The following is a 23829-nucleotide window of genomic DNA, read 5'->3' as shown; positions in this document are numbered from 1 at the left end:
TGACCAGACTGGTCTGACCTCATACTTGACCCCGCTTGCTTAGCAAGTTGGACTTGAGACCTCCAATCATTGCTTCCAACTTGAATTAGCCTGCGCATCCATGATCCTATATAGTAAATATTGTGATAAATAACCAACCATGGTAATATCTAAACTGCATAAAATACCTTTCAGTGCTTTTCTTTTCCTGTACTACTCATGAAAGTGCATTATTGTAGACACATAAAATTAATGTTCTCATCTATTCAGGGCTTTTCACTGCTATGCATGTAATGTAATCATCTGCATTACTAACTTCCTGCTTCTTTAAATAAAACAATTTGCCTGGCTAAAATCAAAGACTAACTTGTCTAACACCCTGATGAAGATGATGGGGAATGATGTCCTCTTACCTTGCTCATCCTGTGATAATTCATACTCTTTTGACCTAGTGGCAGAAATTTGCACTTCAGAACATCTTCACAAATTGCTTTGCATACTTAATTCACTGAACTGACAGCAGTGTCTGAGGGTAATTTGCTCTGTCTTTGCTCTTGCTAGGAGGCCCTCAGCAGAAAGCCTCTCATCAACTCCAGGGGTTCTTGTCTGTGACAGCCCAAATGGAAAAGAGAAACTATAATATGCTGTGAATGCATTTTATTTTGATTTTACTTGTCTTATAATTAATTAGGAACATGTGAACTCAAGATTAAAATGCTCATCCTGGGGAATCAAATCGAGCATGCACAGCCTCTCATAGCCGGTCACAAATCTAAATATATGGAAAGGAGATTTTAAACTCCTGGCTGAGAAGTGCTCTAGAATCTGCTCCTGTGTCACATCCTAAATTTCTATCCTAAATTTTTTAACTGCTTCCTCTTTTGTCAAGGGCTAATATGAATAAAAGTTTAGAATCCCCTATTAAAAAAGCCCAGATTTTGAGTACTGTTTGAAGATAGGCTATTTATCAATAACTGTATTTCTCCAAGTTAAAAAAGCAATGTGCTTTTTTTTCTATTTTCTCTCTAAAAATCACAAGGCTGACAACAAATGCAGTCACATCTTCCTTTCATTAAGGTCTCCATCAAAATAAACTTTCCATTCCCTAACTAATTTAATAGCTCTTCCCTGCACCTTCTCAAGCTCAAATTCATCCTCCTGAGATATGGATGTTTATGAAAATTCCTAGCACCTCAACTATAAAGATGCATTTACTGCTGCTAAAGTCAGTATTAGACAAATTCTTCACACAATATTCTGGCTCTCACGGATGGAGAAACATGGGACATTGCCATGCTTTCTGTTTTAATAAAAACCCTGCCTTGATGTATAACACAATATTTGGAGGAGATGATTTTCTATTAACTCTTTTCATGAAAATTGGCAGTGCAAGATTTATGTAAGTGGGAGTACTTGTGCTCCAATATTGCTAATATGAGTTTTGATTAAATTATTATTGCTTTAATATCAGTGTTGCCTGCTCTCAATTGACAGGCAATCCTGTTGAATTTTTTTTTTATATTTACATCTATATTTTAATACACATTAAAAGAAAATCCTCAGTATCTGTGTCAGAAGACTGCCTGCAAAGAGAAGGATAAAACTGAAAGGACTTTTCTAGCAGTTTAGATTGACATGGGGAACAGAAAGCTTTGCTGATAGACAAGAGCAGGAGACCTTTTTTTTTCCTTTTTTTTTTTTTTTAATAGGCATAACAGTACCCATCTGTTCCTGGATTTAGAGTGCAGATGTACTCTAAGAAGTAACTTTGTAAAATTGGAAAATTGGTATCATGGGGCTTTGTGTTCATTCTCTCAGTTACTCAAGAGCACACTTGCTCAGTTAGGAAGTTTTAAAAAAAGGAGAAAGACTGGGAAAAGGGTTTTAACTGCAAACTTTGTACATATCCTGAGATGTAAATGCCAGTTGAAATCTACTGTGTATTACCACTAGCAATAAGAATTCTGTAACTACAAAAAACAAACAAAAAATCTTGCTGCTATCTGATCTATGGTTCATTCATCCCTGTCAGATGTTTGTGGGTTCTGCAGTGCAAACAAGTGTTTGTTTTTCTCTACAGGTGGTAGCCCTGATGAAAGCAGTGCAATATGAGACTTGCCAATAGCTCACTTTGAATTCTTGCATGGAAATGAGATTTTTGCTTTGTTCAGACATCACTAACTACCTGCTTCCCATCTGAAATTACAGCCTCCTCCAAATCAAAAATATCCACACTGCAGTCTACACCTTCATCCCTCACTTTTTGCAACCCATTAGCAAAACTGTTTTTGCTGTGTGGTTTTTTTTTCCCCAATATTGGTCTTTCTTTCCAACTTACACAAAACATGATAATTTAGAAGGAATATCAAATAGTAAATATTTATTTCCAAAATTTTTATTTCTCATCCTGTTGCATATCACAGCTTTTTCTCCTCTCCCCTCTTTCTCTCAGCCACAAAATCTGTATGCACATTTACTGTGTCTATTAATCTTAAAAAAAGAGAACCATACTCCCATTTCTCACAAGGTATTAGTGGAGATTTCCACTTTGATGTCAAAGAAATATTTTTTTATGTGTTTTCTGAACTACCACTTCTCAAAACAAGCACCCTATAATACACCTATGCAAAATAACTGGACTAGAGCAAGAAATGTCTCAGACATGGCCATGAAATGAAGATAGATTTCCCCTCAAAATGCTCTCCAAGGTCAGCCTGTCCTCTTTCACATGGGACAAGCAGTGACCCACTAAGAACAATTCTCCTGATGACATAGCAATGTAGTATTAAAGAAGAAAGGCAATGTGAGAAAAAATGAATTTTTTGTTATACAAAAGAATACCACCACAATATTTTCAGGATTAAAATCGGGGGAAAAAAACTGAAGACTAATTTCAGGTCTCAGTTGGGAACCACAGGATTTCTTTGCATATTGGAAGAGTTGTCTGAGAAAACTAGGAATAAAAAAGTATTTGGAAATATCCCTTCAAAAAGTTATGACTCTACTTAATGAGGAGTGGTGATCCTTGCTTGCAAATGTTTGGCTGTGTAGTGTTAATTTAACAAGCCATCCTTCTGGTCTCTGGAACACAAGTGATACTCTGTGATCTGTTAAATGATCCCCAATATTTATGTCACAGTTGATTTAACAGGAAATGTGCTACTTCCTGGGATATCCTGCATGCACACACTTCAATAGCACAGCACAATGCAATCTCAGAGATGACTCTGCAGCCATTGATTATGTGGAAAATAACTGAGGTTCATACTTGACACCTACTGCCTTTGCACTGTTTTGGGGGAGGAAAAAAGCCTGTGAGCCAAGAGGAAACATTTCTTTACCATTCAGGCTGGCACACCACATGTGATATCTGATGTGGAAATATTAATTACTTCAGTCTTTTCTTGAAAATCTGCTCTAACAGTAAATATTAAACAGAGACATCTGTTTAGTAGCTTTAGTCAGGATGGTTTTATCCTATGCTGTTCAGGCTCCCCTATTCCCTGGTGCAGAGCTGTGCCTCTCAGAGCTTCTCCAGTGCTATGGGACATCACTCAACACATCATCTGCTCCATTTAGTGACTAAATACAAGCCCTTCTCTTGGAAAACCTGATGTTTTTAAAGGCATTTCCTTCTATGACCTTTTTTTTCCTAAATTCTCCATCCCCTGAGTTCCTCTAGTATCTTATTCAGATGATTTTCCATATTCTTCCTCTGATATACAGTGGTAACTCCGCTAGATCTTTTCCCTTGCTTCCTTTCCTCTTCTGTTTGTCCCCATTATTTTCTCCAGGAATTATTGAAAAAAAAAAAAAAAAAAAAAGAAGAGCAATGATGGGTAACTTCAGGATTTCTTTCCCCTCTAAAATAATTGCCTAAACAATAGCTTGGTCTGACATCTCCACAGCTAAATCTGACTGAAAAAACTGAATTCCTACTTACATCTTCCATTCCCCTGTCTTCCTTTGGTGATCAAATTTAATTTAATTCTATTCTCTCACTCCTATCCCCTGGTTCTCCTTTCTGAACTTAGACCCAAGCTGATGGGGATGTGAAATTTCTTGCAATCATTTTTCTTAAAGTCTGTAGAAAGAGCAACACGTGTGCTCCTGCAGCATTTCAAAACCTACTTTTGCTGTCTTCCTTAAGACAAATTAAATAAAACACAAAGTATCTAACTCATATTCCTTTATCCTATTGAATCTCACTGTGATTTGGCCTGTTCTTTATGCATATTGTTTGAATAGCTATTTAGATTTTTGCTGTTACACATCTTAACAATGCACTTATTTTCCAATCTGGCCTTGTCACTGTAGAACTGATCTTTTGTGAAGATGCAGACAAGGTAATCTTCCAGCCCCACTTCTTTGCACTGACAGAGTTACAGTTAAAAGTTCTTAACTTTTTTAACCCTGAATTCTTTGCTGAATCAATCCAACTACATCTAGAATCTATGCTGCCTATGGGGTCACATCAGCTTTTAGATTTTTTTTCCATTCTTTGGTATTTCTCTGGTATTAAGTATGCATGAAAAAAACAAAACAACCTTCCTGTGAACTCCTTCAGTCTAATACCATTGTCATGCATATGGAACAATCCTCAGTGTCTGAACTTCTTTTCCTGATTGTGAAGTTTATTCAGCCCCTACCTATGCACATTAAAAATGCTTTCTGAAAGTGATTGCCTTTAATATAGATGCATATAAAGCTTCTTCAGTTGTCTACAGTTAATAACTATTAATAATTGTTTTGTTTATAAAACCCTGATGATCTATAAAAAGTGTAATGTCTAGAGGACGTCGCTATACCATAATGATTAAAAAACATATAGAGTTCAGTCCTATAATATACTGGGAACCATGAGAAAGCAAACAGAAGTTCATAATTTCCTTTTGCAATAATCTTGAAATGTATTAACAACTTCAAATTTATCTGAAACATTTTGGGTTGTTATATTTAGGAAAGAGTCAGAATTTTCAGTACAAACAAGATTTTGGAATGATTTTCATTTTGAAGAATAGAATTCTAAAGGTAAGAGAGAACAAAATGGTCTAAGAACACTTCTGTAAAATTCATGAATTATATATTAGGCCCATATGAATGAGCCCACAATAAGAAGAGGGAAAAAAAAAAGCAAGGTTGCATTCTAATGAATATTATTTTTTAAACTCTTACTGATTACTAGAGAAACCTGTTGGACTAATTGTAATAAATACCTCAGGGCTTTTCCATATAAATGAAGGTATGCACACAGTGCTACTGATTACTATTATACAGAGGAGAAAAAATACTGGATCATTAAATCTTTAAATGTGAAAAACTTGGTCTTTCCTTCACTTGGTGCTCATTCAAACAGAGGCACAAAATATCCAATTAAACAAGACCAGTCATCTTCTAGGTGTTAGTTTTTGTTCAGCTTGTGTTTGCCTCTAGCTCGATCCTGACTTTTGTGCCTGCTTGGAAAACACCTATTAAAATATGGCCTAGAGTTAAGAAGTGGAGCCTCTGGGGAGCTCCTGGAGCAGGGTTGACTTTGTCAGTGCTCTCAAGTGACCCCATGAGTCCCTCAGAGGCAGGTTAAACAGCTGCAATGCCCTGCAGAGCCTTTCCTGGGATGCTGGGATGCAGTGCCTAGCTGCTTGTGCGCACCACAGAACAGGACAGGGATCCTTGGGGGTGCCAGATGCAGAAGGGTCTGTGCTCTGTTTGGGACACTTTCCCAAGCCCCCAGGCTCAGAGTGCAGGTATTGTCTTAAACACTGCCTTATTTGCCTTAAATATTGGAGCAGGAGTGCCTGCAGCCCTTGCACCCTCTGCCTGCCACCACCCTCCCTTGCACTTATCATGGGAGTGCCTGCTTAAAGCCTTCAGCCCCTGTCCAGTGGAAAAAAATGATGGAATCCTCCTCTAAATTCTCACCCCTGTTGCTCTGGTGCCTAAGGGGGTTTTGGGGTGTATATGGGGCAGGTGTGAGGCTGTCAGGTGCAGGAATCTGCCTGTAGGGCACCAGCCCCAGACCTGGGATGGGTGAGGAGGTTGGAGGGGAACTGATAGCTCATCTCCAGGTAAAATTAAACCAGTTTATTATTAAATGAATCTGACTCTCTGTTCCAAGTAAATTAGGGGCTGTTTAAACACAAGAACCAGGGATCATGATTCCCATCCCTGCTTCCCGAAGCAAAAGTCTAACTTACAGTAAGGGGAAAAAAAACATTTTTAAAGCTGTATTTTGTCAATATGATCATCCCATATGCATCAGAAATGAGCCCATAACAAACGTGGAGCATGCAAGGGGAAGAATTTAGAACAAAATGAGTAGGAATATTCAGAATGCAGAAAAGTGTAAATAATCCATGTGCAGCAAGATTCATGTGATGTTTTCCTAAAAAGGCATCTCTCTCGACTAAGGCAAAATTTGTATTGCTTTACTTTTTTTTTACCTTTTTAGAAAAAAAAAATATTTCAAACTGAAGTAAAATTATGTGTTAAGGTTTTAAACCACATGCAGAGATGATTGTGAGGGGCAGGTGATGAAAGCTGCAATCACTGTAAGTGGCATATAACAGAGCCTGAAGTTTTATGAATAGACAAGAAATTGCTCTCTCCTATGTACCTGCCTATGCTCTGCTTGTACCCTGCAAGACTGTCTTAGTTAGGAATATCTGAGTCACACTGGACCACCAGTAGTTCATGAAAACCCGTGACTGCAGCTGAGACTGGGCTGTGGTCACTGACTCCTGGAGCTGGGAAACATTTCAGGCTGCAGAGGAGGTACAGGATTGGGTTCCTCAGAGATCACTGCTGTGTGGTGCTGCTTATTCTGTGGCTTTTCTTATTTGGCCTAGAGACACATTTCTGTAGTTTATGCAAAGCAGAAGTCAATGAAACACACTCTTCTCCAATCACATTTAGTCTCATTTGGGTTTTCTTCCCTGCTGCAACGTATTTTACTTTTGTTTATAACAGAAACAAAGCCAAAAAAAAAAAAAATTCCCCAAATAAACATATGGAAAAATCCCCTTGGTCTTTGGAAAATTTTCTTTGAGATGATACATTGCCTCATGCACTAATATATACAGTTCAAAGGAAAATAATGGGTGCATTGTCTCAACAAAGCAAATTTAAACATTTAAATCATTGACATGTACTAACACACACACAAGGACACCCTTGGTTAGTTAAAAGGCACAGTAATATTTCCCAACAGCGCTAACAACGTTGAACTTCTAAAGGCGATGGAGAAAGAGAGCCAGCTAGCAGAGATGATTAAAGGAACGTGTACAGGTGGCAATGGCAGATGGGGTGGGAAGTGTCAGGAGAAGGCAGTCAGGAATATTTTGGAAAGGTGCACTCTACCTGTGTAGCCCAGCGAATTGTCGCCGTGATCAGAGGTGGGGAGTGGCGTCCCGCTGTCGTTCCCCCTCTCTGCGTCCTCGGAGTCTGTCGGAAACAACACCAGAGCTGCTGATGGGGTCACAGGAGTAACAGGAGTTGCCATTTTGATCACAACACGTCCAGACACAATTAAATCCACACATGACAGCAAGAGCCACAGTGCCAGCGCACGGCACACCTCGTCCTTCCCCTTCCTGCGTGGATGCGCCCGTGAGAGCATGGTCCAGGCTCCCCAAAAAGCTGTCCCCTCTTGTCCCCTCTTGTCCCCTGTGCCAGTGTCGCTCTGCAGCTCTCCAGGCACGGTGGCCACCCTGCTAAGCAGCCAGCGCAGGCTGCGAGGAGCATATGGGGACGGCAGGGCAGGGGAGCTGAATGCTAGCATCACTAATTTCCCACCTTATTGTTAATCAAAGCTATTGACTGTGATCACTCCCCATCATCGCTTCATCTCCTGGCAATTACAGACCCAGGGGACTTCACCTCTTTGTGGGGAGGAGGAGGCAGGGGGGCGGCTGGGGCTGGGCGAGCACCGAGGGGCTGCGAGATGGGGCAGGGGATGGGGGCTCAGCCCTCCACCCAAAGGACAGGCTCAGCATCACCAAGATGCACTTTGCGCTACAAGATCCTCGCAAGGAATCGCTCAGTTTTCATGTCACATTGGAAAAAGGAAAAAAAAGGGAAGGCAGCTGGTCAGCTAAACACAGAAATGAACAGATGTTTTAAGACCTTCATAAATGAAGACATGTTTTAAGGGATAAATTGCAGATCCAAACACCACGAAGCAAACACCATGAATATAACTCGTAATGATGAACTAAATAATTCGAAACAAACAACAACAACAACAAAATTAAGTCCCAGTTGCTCTGAAAACAAAACAGCACAACTCAAAGGAATTTGTTGACAATATCACTGCCCCTTTTTCATCTCAATGTAAAATTGTTTATTAAACTTAACTCCTATTTTACTTCTGATAGTGCACTGTCCAGCAGATAATAACTAAAAAGAAGCATTAGTGTTTTGTTCAGAAGAAAACTTCAAGAAGCAAATGTCTTTGTAAAAATAACACTGCCACAACAATAGGCTGCTTTTTTCCTTTTTTTTCAGTTGACAGGTGTCAGATAATTTATTAATTATTGCAAAGACGTGTTTTGCTCTCACAGACATCTCCTGGACTTCTATAATGATTGAAAATAACTGTTCATTTTGAACAAAATCCACAGTGCTAAAAATTACTCTGAACTTTGACAAAACACCAAAAGCAACTGTATGTGAAACTAAACTAGAAAAAAGAAAAATAAAGCGGACTCTTCTTTCTGGATGCTGGATTTTACTAGCTCAGTCATTCTCATTTTTTAAATGCAATGCCAAAATTTATTTCTCCATTTGTTTTCTAAACAATCTTAGAGACACTATCTTTAAAATCAAAATCTTTTTAATGAGTTAGAAAGGAAAAATATTAAGAAAGCCAAAATCATCAAGACCAACCCACTCAAGGGGACTTATTGGAAAAAAATATTTCTTTAGAAAAGTCAATTAAAGGATTGATAGCATGCCTTTCAAAATACTGTCGTGCAAATTAAGAAAATAAAAGACCAAACAACAAAAAAGCAGCCAAACACCAAGATGATGTTTCATCTTGGCAGATGAAAGAAGTGAAATATGTTCGTTTATTGGCCCATTCATCTTTGCTGGCTCACTAATGGCCAATGTCACGTACATCTTTAAAATCTGCTCTGAAAATGGCTGCAGATTGACTGGATCAACACTCTCTTTCTCCAGATTGCTCACTCATTTGCATTCAGGGGTTGATTGGGTCAAAGTTTTAAATTACTGAAGTAAAGGACAGAAGGACGGGTCTTCTTATTAATTTAAGTGGCAGAGGCTGTGCCTACCTTTTTTAGTGCAAAGCTTTATAATTGAGTACAGGGAACCCAGACCAAATTTAACCAATGAACCTGCTGCTCATCATTCTGAGAGATTGATTGCATTCTAGGAGAGTCAACCACACACTGCTCAAAATGATTGAGGGGGAAGAAGATGCACTGAAAGCTACTGGAAGTGTCCTGTGCATCACTGGAATGTTTGGTCTCATGTGCAAAATATAATTGCAAAACGAATCTGACTTTTTACCCAAGATAGCCCCTCAGATATGGAATTCCAAGCAGTGGGCCATCCTCCTCACGGCACCTCACAACCAACCAATGCCAAAGCTCCTATCAAGGCTCACTCAGGAGCTGTAACAGGATCAGTCTCCAATAGAGAAATGTGACTTCAATAAAGCAAACAGGCTAGGAGAGCAGCAGCTGTAAAAACCAGGATACAACTACTGGGAGCTATTTAGGCTTGCAAATCTTGGCTCCATTCACTCAGTAAAAGTAAATGAGAGAGGGAATTAGTCTCTTTTTGGCACTACTGATACTTACATGGTATCTGTTAGTGACAATGCACGTGCTATTTACAATCTAAAGTTATAGAGACTTTGTTCACTCTCATTCTTTGAGAAATGCTACTTTTCCACCTGATACTGAAAATTATATTCAACTAATGTTAAATCATGGTCTCTGCCTGGAAATCACTTACTAATAATTAATTCTAGCCATTTCATTGAACAATAAGTGCTACATTTTGGGCTGTTGCCCTCTGTGCTGGGCTGAATTTAATTTCACCTCCGTCAGAAGTTCCAGCTTTGCTTGGGAGTCTCTGTAATAACTCAACAGAGGTAAGTAGTGTTGACTTAAATAACACATTTCACTGTAGGACTGCTGTGAAGGCACTTTGTTGAATGGCTAGTAAAAATCCTGAATGTTAAGACATGATGTATTTCTTATGACTACCATGCTGTAAGATCAGGCAATTTTCAACTTGGCTTTCCTAAACATAATAAACATTTTTACATCATTATACTTTTTGGACTTGTTACAATGCCAGAAAATGTGAAGCAAATGAACTATAAACCCAAGAACAATTCACCTGACATATGAAGAATTTACAGTTCTGTCTGAGACAAAGCAGAGACTGAATCTGGTGCCTGATCCCTCCAAGAAATGTCATAATTAGTCTTTAACAGGTTTTAACAGAAGTGAAAGAGAGAGATTCCCCTTAAAAAAAAAATCTCTCCAATGTGTTTGGACATTTTGGTTGAATTTCTGTATCAGACAAGAAATATTTAAAGCAAGGTTTCTATTTTTTCTTAGCTGCCCAAAAAAAGAGCCCATTTTCACTGAAATAAAACTTAAACTTTAAAAAGATGCCTAGGCCATAATTGGTTCATTCATTATGTCAAAAAAAAAAAAAAAACCAACAAAAACTACCAAAGAAGCCCAAAAAACCAACACACCACACCCCTCCCTGCAAAAAATAATCCAACAGAAAAAATACTTTTATCTATAAGTATGCAAAACTTCAGGAAGAAGACAAAATTAGTTCCCCTCTTTTTTTTTTTTTCCTTTTTAATATAGTTCCAAATTAGTTTATTTGGGAAGAGGAGGTTGAAAAGTGAAGCCTAGAGTAACAAAAAATAAGGATCAAGTGACCCCTTAGCAATTGCTACTACCCTTGGCTTTTTCAGGAGCATTTGAGATGTTCTTTGTTTGAGAGGGAGAACACCCTCATCATGGTGAAAAAATCTCATTCCCTCTTTCCACAGAAATTTCCAGGGTCACCATTCATTAAGTTGGGCAAGATATTTAAAAAACAAAAATAAAAAAACCAAACAAATATCTACTTGGACTTGAGTGGAGAATGTTAAATTTACCAGTACTGAGTGCTCCAGCTTTTTGGTGGAATGTTTTCAGGCTTAGTCAGCCCAAGCACACATGACCCCTTCCAAGCATAAAGAGGATTTTGCATAATAATCCAGGTTCAGAACAATTTTAGGTGCTAATGGCAGTTGGAGAGCACAGATTTACATGAATGTGAGGAGCCCTTTCCAATTAAATTTCTACTGAAATCTCTAAGTTAATCCATTTTATTGGATGGTCACACCATTCATGCTTTAATTTACCTATCTTTAGCTCTTCAAAATTTTTAGAAAATCCAAATGGTAAATATTTATTATTGCTATTTATTCATTTGGCTCCTAGAACACCTCAAACTAGACAGACACATTTATTTTCATACCTATTTATATTCAAGTGCATTTTACAATCCTAACTTTAAAAATTATATTAAACATATTTTTAACCATGGCTCTGCTCTTCATAGAAAAGTCACCAGTGATTTTTTTTCCCCACTGGTAAGAGAAAGTGATGCCATCAGTTATTGCTTCTTTTGAACCAGGAGATATATCTGGATGACACATTTTATTGATGATGCATCTTTAAAAATCCCCAGATGATTCAGTATTGATGCCCTGGCCCAGCCTCCTGGTAGACATAAAGAAAAATTGAAAAGATGTAAACAGACACAACCCCTTACTTCTGTAAGAATTTAATGTGTCTGACTTTCTACACTGGTCTTTGCTTATTTAAAATTAAAGTCACCTACTGAAAAACATCTGACTACAAAAAATAGTAACTTTTAGCACATTTAATTCCAAAATTTATAACTTCATTATTTCTTGTTATGTTTCTCTAAATTTCATTATCATCAGCAGCTTGGGGGTACAAAACTGGAAGGAAACAGCACGAACAGCATTTTGCAAATGAGCATTAATAAAAGATTAGGATGAAGCAAATGAATATAAACTACTATCAATATTAGAATTGTGTTCTACAAATTGGATCAATTCCCATTGATTAATTTCTAGTGATCTAGACGAATTCAGGAAGAGACATGAGAAAAAAGCGCAACTGGGACTGCATCAAACCACAGCCTAAGCCGAGGAACTAAATTAGTAAATTAGTAGCAGAAGTTTTTTTTCCAGTGTTTTGATTTATTCTAGGTCTTCTTTGGAGTTACAGTAGAAATACACTGTAATATGTCTTAAAAAATATTTAATTTATTCCTATTTCTTCACTTGGTTGTACACAATGACAAAACAGTTTATGCTCTCAGAGTATAACTGAGGCGAGTACCTAAAGGAGAACTACTGATAAAAGCCAAATCGTTAAATCCATGAGAAGCAAATTTGGCACAGGGAAAGTACTATCTAATAGAATAGATTTATTTAGAAAACTACAGACAAGCTTTCAAGGATGTAGACCTATTCTTCAGATCTGGACCAACAAGGAAAAAGATCAGGCTATGTGCAGAACTGGGAATAATTCGGCCACCTTTAGACTATCACAGCTTGGTGAACACTCACAGGTCTGTATCAGAAACCTGTTAATCTGATTAATATCCTCACCAATATTTCATAATAGCTCAAAGGAAGTATTCTTCTTCATAAGACTTAATACAGCATCTTTCTAGAGACTGGCACATTCAGCCAGCTAACCTGTTTAAGCTGGATAATTTAGCAAGTTATGACCACTTTCATCAGCTAAGAGTCTCCACAAGTAATAAGTAGCTCTTCATTAAACATTTACACTGCTCAGCTGCCTCATTTCAGAAGTTAAGAAAGATTCAAGCTAAGGGGAAAAGGCAAGAATTTGCTCTCCCATAATGTCCTTAATGTGATGATTTGGCTGAAGTAAATGGTAGATAAATTCAAAAGGATGTTTTTTTATTAATATCTTGTACAAGTATGTTCCAGCAATTCAATAAGTAGTCTAAAAAAAGAATGTACACTTACACACTGGTACAGAAATGTTATTCATTACACTCAAAATATTCTTTTGATGAGAAAAGAACACTTTATAGTGTAAAAGAAACCCCTTAGAAATAATTTTTTTCTAAAACAAGGAAGAATAAAACATTTATTTAGTGGTTTGAGTATCTCTTTTTTGCTCATCTTCAAAGAACAGTGCATGACTGAAATCCTGACAAAACCTCAGTGAGGATGCTGTTTAAAAACCTTTCCTTCCCTTTGTTTTCACAACTCATTCAATAACATCCTTTAATGAGAACAAAAAGTAAATGAGTGAGGACTTTATTATGCATAAGCAGGAAACAACCTTGTTGTATCTTTGCAATTTATTTATTTATTTATGCAGTAGGTAATAAACAAAGGTGTTGAGCAAATTCAATGCAGATCCATCAAATACATTTTACTGAGTAGCGGAACCATACGCAGAAGTCTTAGGTGGGAGCAGTCACTGCATGAATCCAACCACAGAGAAACATTTCTGACTGCACATTTGAATTTCTCAAAAATTAAAATCTGGCAGTGAGCACAACAAATTGCATGCAAGACTTTGATGCTGCCAAACCTACCTGCCTGTTCTCTCTCTACCTGCCCTTGCTCCTTGACTTTTTCTGGCTTTTTCTTGCCCTTCTTGGGCTGTCCCTTGTAGCATTCTCTCCTGTTTGGCATCTGCTCCCATTTCTTTTCCTGCCATACAAATCTGAAGGTAACAGCCACTCAGGCTAATTAAATGGTGCTGGAACTGAGTTAACAGGTGGTGGCCCCAGCTGCTTTTGTTGCAGGGGCAGATAAGAGACCCATCAGTAGCCTGTGCAAGGCACTATGATTAATTAGGACAAGAAGCCATTTTCCAGGGAGGGAGCACAAGATTTACAACAGAATTTTCCACACCAAGGTAACAAGCAATGCTTCTTCAGAAAATGCAAAAATAAATGACTTTTTTGTAAGTGCTCACCAGTCATCTTGACTATGTGCAATATGGAATATGCATAAGACCTACTTGACATAGATTTGTTCATACCAGTATTTTATTCATACCAGTATTTTCTCTCCACCGCAAACTATAAGTTTTAACTTGCTTCATGAAATGTTCTCTCCCTCAGAAGACCCCTTATTTCATTTTCTTCCAAGTAAACTTACATGTTTGTTGAGAAAGTTCTGACTGCTGTGGGAACTTCTATCAAGACATTTAAGTAATAGCAACTAATACCATGTACAGCTGAAGAACTGGTTGTGCAAGCTTCCCATGCAATCCTCCAACTCTACTGGACTTCTTGCAGTAATCCCCTGACTACTGAATTAAACTCTCTGAGTCTACACCCAGTCCTTCAGGCATTAACCCCTGCAGCTCCTCTTCCATGGTTTCAGCTCTGCAAGGATGTTTTGAGGCTGAATTATGCAGCTGCTTTACAAGAAGCTGCCCCTAAAATAGCAGCAGAAATTTGGGTTCCCTTGCTCTTTGCTGTAGAGCTGGAACACAGCAAGAATCCCACCATGCTTAATTACCCCTTATATTTTTCAGCTGAGTGGTGAACTTTGGGAAGGTGATGAATTTCCCTCATTAATGACAATTACAGACAAACAAGAAAATCACAGGAACTAATTCAGCATACCAGCAGCCTTGCAGTGACATGATTTGAAATTAAAACTACCATAAAAATGAATATTGGAGGGGATGTTACACAATCCAACAGCTGAGAAAGTCCTTTCTCATTCCCTTGCTTTTCTGAATATGCAAAGTCATCTTCTGAGTTGTCAAAGATATATCTGCAACACAGCTGTGTCATTTGCATTTTGCCAGTCTATCTGCAGAGCTCAGCACGAAGAATAATGTTAAATCAATGTATGTCAATGCTTGCTTAAAGAAAGAACTGACATTCTTGCCCTAATACACTGCCCAGCAAAGCAAGACTGGCGCATTAACTCAGCCTATTAACACAGATATTTAAGCAAGAAAGCCTCCTTGACATCACAAGAATCACAGCTGATTTGCCTTCAGAAGACACTCCTAGCCATTCTGAATTGGTTTGACTCCCCCTCCTTTAAAAAGGGCTACATTTTGAACAAGTTTGCTGTTTCCAACACATTTTCTACCTTCCAACAGTGACTTCAGCCACACTGTGATTACTGATGCCTTTAGCATATCGATTTCTTAGAGGATATATGTCTGCTTGTTGCTCTTCTGTGCTTTCCCTTCTTTTTTGTCTCCCACATCCCAGTTCTTTGGCTACGACAAAGAAGCCAGCAGACAGGACAGGCTGTAAAGGTTTCTTGTCCTTCCATACTTAGAGCCAATCACATTCTATTTACCTTATGTTTTGTACAAAGCAAAAGTACGTTATAGCCTATGGGGTGACTCAAGGATTAAAAAAAATGGAGGTTTAACCCTGTTGTAGTTGACAATTAAAATCACTGTGGTCTACCAGGAAAGTATTTGGTAGGTAATGTACAGGGAGGATTTTGAAGTGAAGTGAAAAGGTGACTTACATGGTAAACAGATATTCACAGTGGCTTGTAAAAAGGCATGGAGTTGAAAAACATGCACTGTCAGTCAGTACCTCTCTACAAGGATAAATTTACAGCAAGTTACAAGCATCATCAAACCCCACATCCATACAACATGGTAGTCAATCAAGCTGTCCAGAATTCCCCTTCCTATTCTCCTTCCAAATGTATTAAATGAAACTCACTTGCAGCAATACCTTTTAAAAATTCTTTTACAAATCCAAAGATTAAAAAAATTGTTTTATTCATGATAAACAGAGGTAAGGACTTCAGGTATTTTTTTTCTTTTGTTATTTGATCATTCAGGTACTCTATCTGTAAAGTTCTTCTGAAGAATTTCTGCTTTTTGCAGCCTAATGAAATGCATTTTCCAAAGTAGGTTTTTGAGTTTGTGCCTTGGAGAGAAGCCGTACAACAGGTGTTCCTGCTTGCTTTGTTTACCTGAGCTGACTACTCACTGCTCAAAATCATATCCTTAAGAAAACAAATGATGGAGCATGTAAGCATTTGCCTGGAAAATTTGATATTAGGCTTGAAGCCCTTTCTTGTTAAAGCAGCAAAATGCTCCCATTGACTGGATGCAGGGTTCTGTTAGCACAGCTGTGAATACTTCAGGGAAGTGGGAGAAAGAGCCACAAATAAAGAATTAGCAATTACTGTCTAGCTCATTATGAAACATACAGATATGTCCCAATCAACTTAATAATTCTCAGCCTGAACCAGGAAAGATAAAATAGTGGTCAGTTAATGTAATAGTTCCTAATGGTTCTTTAGCATCTTCCAGCTGGGAATCTCATTTCTCAGTGTGATTAATGTCAGCCTCAAAAGAAAGCACAAGGTCAAAAATTACTCCAGGTTTATGAACTTAAACTTCAGACAAAATAGAACAATGATGAAATGAAATAGCTGAGGAGGAGAAAAATCAATAACTCTTCTATCTTGTCAGAATTCAACTCTGCAAAATTAATACCAGATAAGAAATCATACAGCACAGCAAGGGGTACTTGGGTTTACAAGGATCTACAGAGTTCTCTAAATATTGTTAATTTGTAATGCTGTGTACATTGAGCATAGGAATTACTAGCTAGAGGCAGTAATTTTGAAACAAAAAGGGACCTCCAATAGATCCACAGGAATCCCAGAATTAGAGCTATAACTGGAAGCAAGCACAAATTCCAAAGCAATCAGGTATTGCTGAAGAATAAGTTTTAAACACTGAAGAATAAGTTTTAAACTACACAAATATGGTGAGAACAATGCCAGTGCAAATAAGAAAAGCAGCCCCATCAAAATTTTGATGGATAAGATTATCAAGATGGTAAAGATTAACCAAATTGCACATCTACGTTCAAAAACCTACCAGACCTCTGAGATAGACAGAAAGACACAACCTAATCAGAAGCTTCAGTTTGTGCATTGACAGATAGAGAAAAACAACTAAATAGCAAATGGAAGGAAATATTTGTATTTTGTGGTTTGTATTTTGTACCAGCTATGCCCCCCTTAAAAAGCAAAACCAAACCTTCATAGTGCTAGAGACCAGGAAATTATGCTTCTCATAATAAGGGACTCATTTATCACCAGTAATGAACTGAAAATGGAAGCACAGATGACTAAGAATTCATTGTGTCAGATTTATGTGTGGAAAGTTTCCCAAGTATATCATTGCTGACTGGGTCACAGCTTTAATATCGCTGACCTAAAGTACAACACTGCAAGAGTGACAGCTTAAAAAAAGAAAAATTTCTTTATCAAGCCCTGTTTGTTTGTCCTACCTTCACTTAATGTGTTGGTGCAGCTGCTTTGGGCAGGAAATAAAAAATACTTCTGAAGCAACATTATACATCTCGTGTATTTCTAGTGTGATTGGTTCCATATTGTTGGGGCCCTCAAGCGCCTCTAGCAGAGATAGATCCTCAGCAAATTTAAACATGTCAAACTGGATAAAATCAGAAATAGATGCTTCATCCCTACAGGCTAGGATGACTGCTGCCCAACACTGAAATTCCAGCAGGGAAGATGATGCCCTGGCTTCGATCTGAGCGCCGCATGCTGCCATGGGGGGCAAAATGAGCACAGGAGCTGAGCCCTGGGGTGGCTGTCAGCAGCAGCCCTGCCAAGCTCCTGTGTGCCCCTGGGGCTCCTCTCTGCTGCTGGCTGACACCTCAGCCCAGGGGTGGCCCAGCTGTGACACCAGGGACAGCGGGGCCAGCAGTGCCCAGCCCTTGCTGGGTGCCGCAGATGGGCTCAGAGAACTGCGGATGTGACACTAGACCACGAAGAAATGTCCTTCAGCAACATTTTTACTGCCTGGTCAGTGGGGAAGCTCAGCATTTTGTTAGGTATCCAGTGGAAAACTAGTTCTTTACAAAGGGCCTTTAAACCTAAATCGGTGGAGCAGAGTTTAAGTATCTTACATAGCAGAATTTTGGAAGGTCTAGGCACCGATAACCACAGAGTCATTGATCTAGACCTGGACCAATAACCTATCAATCAAAAACAAGTTATGAGGCTCAGAATTCATTGATACACCATTACTACTACTACTGAATTTAAACAACTGCATGCTGTATCTAAGGGTTTGCTAGTTTGAAACTTCAGCATATTATGATACTAAAGATTTTTAGGTGTATCCAAGATATATCTAAAAAAATAATACATACATATATACACACATGATATATTTGAGATATATATAATATATATACACATTATATGTATATTTAATATATATTTAATATATATATTAAATATAGATATAATGTGTATATATATTATATATATATATATCAAATATATATATATATTGTGTATATATATATCAAATATATATATATTGTGTATATATATATATGTGTATACTCCAACTAGTATACTAAACTTCTACCATAAAACCGAACAATACGAAAAGAAATTTAATATTTTTTACTGGCTTCAAGTTTATTTGTTTTGGTGGGAATATAGGTATGAAAACTATGGGAAAAGGAGACAGGAGAACAATACAAATGCACAAGAACCTTAGAGAAAGAAAAGCATTTTTAGTGAATTGAAGGCAATTAATCATATTTCCTTTTAGGAGGCCAGACTACAGAGGATTCCTGGAAAAGCGCTGTAATTTCAGAAGGTGCTGGATTTGAAAAAAAGAGAGTAACACATTGGATCAAATAACACACCCAGCTAGAGACAGATCTGACATTGAACACTAGTTAGAAAGTAAAACAACAAAGAATGCTATTATTTTATATTTCACAAGGAAAACAAGTCTCAGAAAATACTGAGAAAATTTAAACTTTAAAGCAAAAGACACTACTGAGTTTACCCCATTGTTCCTCTTACTCAAGATGTACAGTTTATTCAACTCTACCTAAATTTTATTGCTGTTCCACAACTGTAGAGTGACCAAGGAGATGTGATATAATTTTGAAAGCTTAACACTGGAGATAAATAAGCTGTAAGTGCACATAAATGCTCAAATTGAGCAAAACCAAAGCATGAAAGAACTCAGGGAGAAAGACTTTGCACCTGAAGTGAAGATTATTTCAAATGCCCTTCAGGAAAAGCTTCTAAAACTGTTAAATGTTTTAGAACTTTTACCTTAGCTACAAAACACTGAGCAATAAAAACAGAAACATTTGTTGTTAGAAATAATAAAATTAAACTCAATTTAAGATGTTTTCCTTATGGTTTATATTTTTCAAAATGACTATGATTTTGAAAAAGCATTTAGTCTTAGAAAAGTGACACATATAATATAAAGAAATTTATGTTCAATGATGAAGGGAAAACTGGGTAAAAAAATTGCAATAAATAAACAAAATCTACCACAAACATTGACTGAAGTGTTAACTAGTTTTACACTGATTAGCACTCATGCCTAAGAAGGCTCCCTAGGTAAGCTCCTATTTAAGCTTTTCTCCTCAGCTTGAAACTTGACCATAATTATGTTTGACTAGATTCAGGCTGAGTGTCTCAGGGTCCTGCTCCCCCAGTCATCCCAATCAAAGTCCTAGACAACACCTTTCCCACTTTTCCTGTGAAACCTCCCACCACAGGTATCTTTGTCAAGACAACCAAAAGAGAGAAGTTGGTGTATAGCAAAATCTTGTCTAATATGCAGACAAAATGCAACTGCACTTCACATCCACTGGTTCAGGTATAGTTTTGAGACTCCTTCCATCTTTATTTAATATGTAAATTAAGATTAGCAAGTGAATTCAGACAAGACTAGAGCAGCAGATCCAACAGATGCTCATTCTGATAGCAGAATCCCTATTCTGTAAAAAAATCACACTAAAGTAAAACACTTCCAGGCCCTTCCTCATCCCATTCAGCTTATTTCATCAATATATATTTAATAATCTGAATTTTTGACATTAATAGAAATTTCATATTTCTTAAATGTGAATGAATAACTAATTATACTATTTGGATTCTTACAATTGAAAATAAAGGCCATTCATAAGTAGTAAAAAAATGCCCTTGATGAAAAATGCTATAGGTAGATGAAGATTTTTCTGATGATATACTATCAAGGAAAATTTAGTAGAATTTAAACTGGCCCCTCATTTTTCATATCCTGTGGGCAAGTCAGTTAATAGCTATATTGATTCTCTTCTGTGTTCATTCTTATATACATCATCCAACCAAGGTGAAAGCAACCATGAGATATTAATTTTGGAGACAAATATTTAAATGATAAATGTTTGAAATTGCAGTTTAGGAATGATTATTATACAATGGATTTGCTGTTCTTAAATTACAGGATGTATGGATATAATCACACCAGGAAATATCCCATTAATAAATACTAGGTGATCCCTGGATGTGCTGTACTGCTGGGAACTCAGAGAGAGACTCAAACAGAATTGTATCAGCTGAGGATCTGATACATGTTGAGCATCACTTTCACACAAAACTCAGGGTACTGGGAACCTTTGCTCAGTCAAAGTGCAAAATGAAAGAAATATCTGAGACCATGGTTTGTTTGGCCTGCCAGTATCTGAAGATTAGAAGAGGGAAAAATACTCCATTTCTATGCACATCTGATTTCACAGGTGTTTGTTTTTTTGCTCCCACTAAAAAGTAAAGAGCAGAGCAGACAACTCCCATCCCAATGTTTGCCTGTTCTGAAGAAGGATGATCAATGAAAGAAAGTGAAATTACCTTCTTCAAGGTCAGAAAGGATGCACTGCACTTTGTTCAAATGGATCAATTTTTTTATTTTTTTTTTTCTGGAAGAAAAGGTATGGAGCAGACTGAACTAGAAGACAATCAAAACACAGCTCAAAATACTAGGCATTAACACAATATGTCTTTTAAAAATACTGGAGGCAGTGTAATTTTTTTTTCCTTTGGGTCCTCCTAACAAAATGTAACTATTCTTGTGCAACTGGTTTTTCTTTTTCAACTTAACAGTTCAACTAATCCTTCATTCCTACACTAATTCAATCAGTTATTATTTTATTCAATGTGTATTTAGAAAGTTGAATCTTTGTAAGGATCATTTGATATTTTCTTTATTTAAGAAAACTCTTTCTCAACAACATTTTCCCTAATCAAGCCTGAAGATTCCTGGCTTTTTTTTTTTTTTCCCAATGCCTCAGGTTGTTCAGTGTTACAAGTTTTGTTAGCAGAAAATAAGACAAAGTTTAGGATGCATTTGTGTAAATACTGTTCACAGAGGCTTCCCTCAGCTGCTTCAAGGTCAAGGGGAGCTGCAAGGTGGGAGGTGAAGTTTATTTTAATCTCTTTGGAGAAAAGAGAAAGGGAGCAGAGAGAGCCCGAATTTGGTGCAGTCTGTGGCTCCTTTTAAGAAAACAATTGACTTCTTTTGTATTTTTATGACTGGAAAAAAGTGAAAACAGATATCTGAGGAAAAAAAGAGCCAGACCTCCTGTTGCAAGGACACTTGGTGAAACGCGGCTGGTGTCTCCCGCAGCGCTCAGCCCCAGGGAAAGGCTGGGCTTGGGAAGAGCCCCCGACGGCTGCAGCTGAGGCTCCTGGAGCCCCAGCAGGGTCAGGGAGGTGCCCCTGGGGAGAGCTTCCAGGGGCCTTTGGGGCTGAGCTCCAGCTGCTGCTGCTGGGAGGGGAGGAGATGAAATTATAGCGTGGAAAGGGGAGAAAAGCAGAAAGTCTGAAGGGATGAAAACACAGAGTTTTGCTTTCATCCCGCTAATATTCTCAGGAATCCCTTTAGGGGGATGAAAGCCAGCCCTTGTAAGTCTGATTCCTCTGTCTTTATGTTTTGCAGGCATCTACAGACAACAGAAATAAGTGATAATGAATAAGAATTGGAAACAGTACAGACTGCTGCCTGAGTCTCACTGAAATGAGTGTAGCAAGACACTGACTCTTTCAACAAAGATCCTGTGACCAGTTTGTGCTCTTTCAACAAAGAGTTTGTGACCAGTTACTTTAGTGAACAGCAACAACTAACGTGCAACACCCTCTGCAACTCCCTCTCCAACACCCTCTACAACTCCCAACCAAAAACCTCTGCAAGTGAAAAGTAATCCTGTGTACTCTTATGGTCACAAAGTCACAGACTTGAAACTTAGGAAATTGTAGAAGTGAAGCTGCATGGCTGATCTTACTACAGCTTCCCAAGGCAGCTCTCAGTCATTAATTTCATGACCCTTTCAGAGTGTTGTCCCAGTGCAAAGAATAGATAACAAGAAAGAGAAGTACAAAGTGCTTGAGGTGTATGGACACTGTATGATCAGGAATTAAACTTATTTAAAACCATTTAATTCACAGACACCACTGCTGAATGCTCTCAAAAGGTTGCTCTCAAAAGTTTCCTCAGAAGTCTGCAAGATGGAGAAGGTAATATTATCTCATTTTAGCTGGACATCTCAGATGCCATTGTGGCTAGAGACAATTTTTCTGAAGAAAGTTGCTCTCCAGATTTCCACAGCCAAGGCTTCCAGCCCCATGTTTAGAAGCCTGTGGTGTTGGAGCTAATACAAGGAGAAAAGGACATTGGTGAATGTCCCAAAACCCTGATGATCTTTCAGAGCTTTCACTCTGCTGTCTGTACCAGGCTGACTAGTTTAAAAGTTTAACCTAGCTAGCCCAAGGCATCAAGCAAGCCAAAGGTATTATTAAAGCCTAAATGGGGCCATCTCCTGGCTTCATGAACACTTCCAGGCCAATAAATGACTAGCTGATTAACATAAAAAGGAGCATTTCTAATACTTATGAAAGGATCAGTAAGCACGTAATAAATTTTTCCCTTCCACTGACTGTATTTAACGTGTTAAACTGTAATATTCTGAATAAGACACAAATTTTAATGTCTGCTTTTTCAAAACACATTTAAATGGTGTATTCATTTTTTTTAAATCTGTTTTTGTTTATATGACTTACATGAAATAAAATATAAAATGCAGGCTTTGATTGCTGTCTTCTATTTTTCTCTCTTCCTCCTAGTCCTTTTCCCAGCAAAGCAAAATGTGAACCCTATTTTGCCATTTTTAAGTATGCATGTGAAAGAAAATTGATTCCCCAGCAAAGTTCTGTATGTGCTGCAGAAAATAAGATTAGACTTACAAAAGTTCTTTTAATTTACATGAAACAGTTTGTGACTGATTGCTTGGGAAAAAAACAAAGGAAAAATTTACTTTAGAAAATCTCTGGCTCCTAGAATCAAGACAGCTTAAAGCAGAGGAAATCTTAAGGAGTGACAGACATTTTGAAAGCAAGACTACTAGCCTGGAAACCATCTCAGCTGCTTACTTTTGAAATCAGATATCTTAATCTGTCACTTTCTTGCTGAGTTACCATGATCAGATCAAAAGAGCTCAAATTCAGACAGGTACTAAGATGCCAGAGACCTCTCTCGATCTATTCCTGAGCCTGTCTGTACCCCTTCTATCAAATGGAAATAAAAGACTAATAAATAATACAATTTGCACATCCACAGCAAATTGAAATATGTCTTCATGTCTTTGCTATTACTATAAATTAAATATATACACTGGTTTGGAAAAAAACTAAAAGTCAAGTTATGAAGCATAGATTTATCTTAGACATTTCTTATCCAGTGAAACTTTCAATACTTAAGAAGGTTAAGAATTGTGTAAGCACAATTCTTGTCTTGCTACTCTTATACTTCAAAGATGACATTGTATTTGCATTGTAATTACATCTTCAGAAACATCAATTGTTGTACTCTAAAAAAGGAATAGGTTTTGTGAGCTTAAATTTGTCACTACTCCTGAAACCCAGTGTTTTTATCAGCCTGTATAGCCATTCACTAT

At 37.7% G+C, this 23829-nt stretch overlaps 1 protein-coding gene across 1 annotated transcript in view; it reads right to left on the bottom strand.

The window, feature by feature from the left end:
* Window positions 1-23829, bottom strand: part of ROBO1 (roundabout guidance receptor 1) — a 687040-nt gene that overhangs the window by 348385 nt on the left and 314826 nt on the right. Inside the window, exon 3 of the mRNA XM_066571924.1 lies at window positions 7336-7419. Within this exon, the coding sequence (XP_066428021.1) occupies window positions 7336-7419 (84 nt within the window). The remainder of the gene's footprint in view (window positions 1-7335; window positions 7420-23829) is intronic.

The sequence above is a fragment of the Molothrus aeneus genome, chromosome 2 (assembly GCF_037042795.1).
Source record: "Molothrus aeneus isolate 106 chromosome 2, BPBGC_Maene_1.0, whole genome shotgun sequence".
NCBI classification, from domain to species: domain Eukaryota; kingdom Metazoa; phylum Chordata; class Aves; order Passeriformes; family Icteridae; genus Molothrus; species Molothrus aeneus.
Note: the sequence above shows the minus strand (reverse complement) of the source record. Positions and strands in the feature narration are given on the sequence as shown.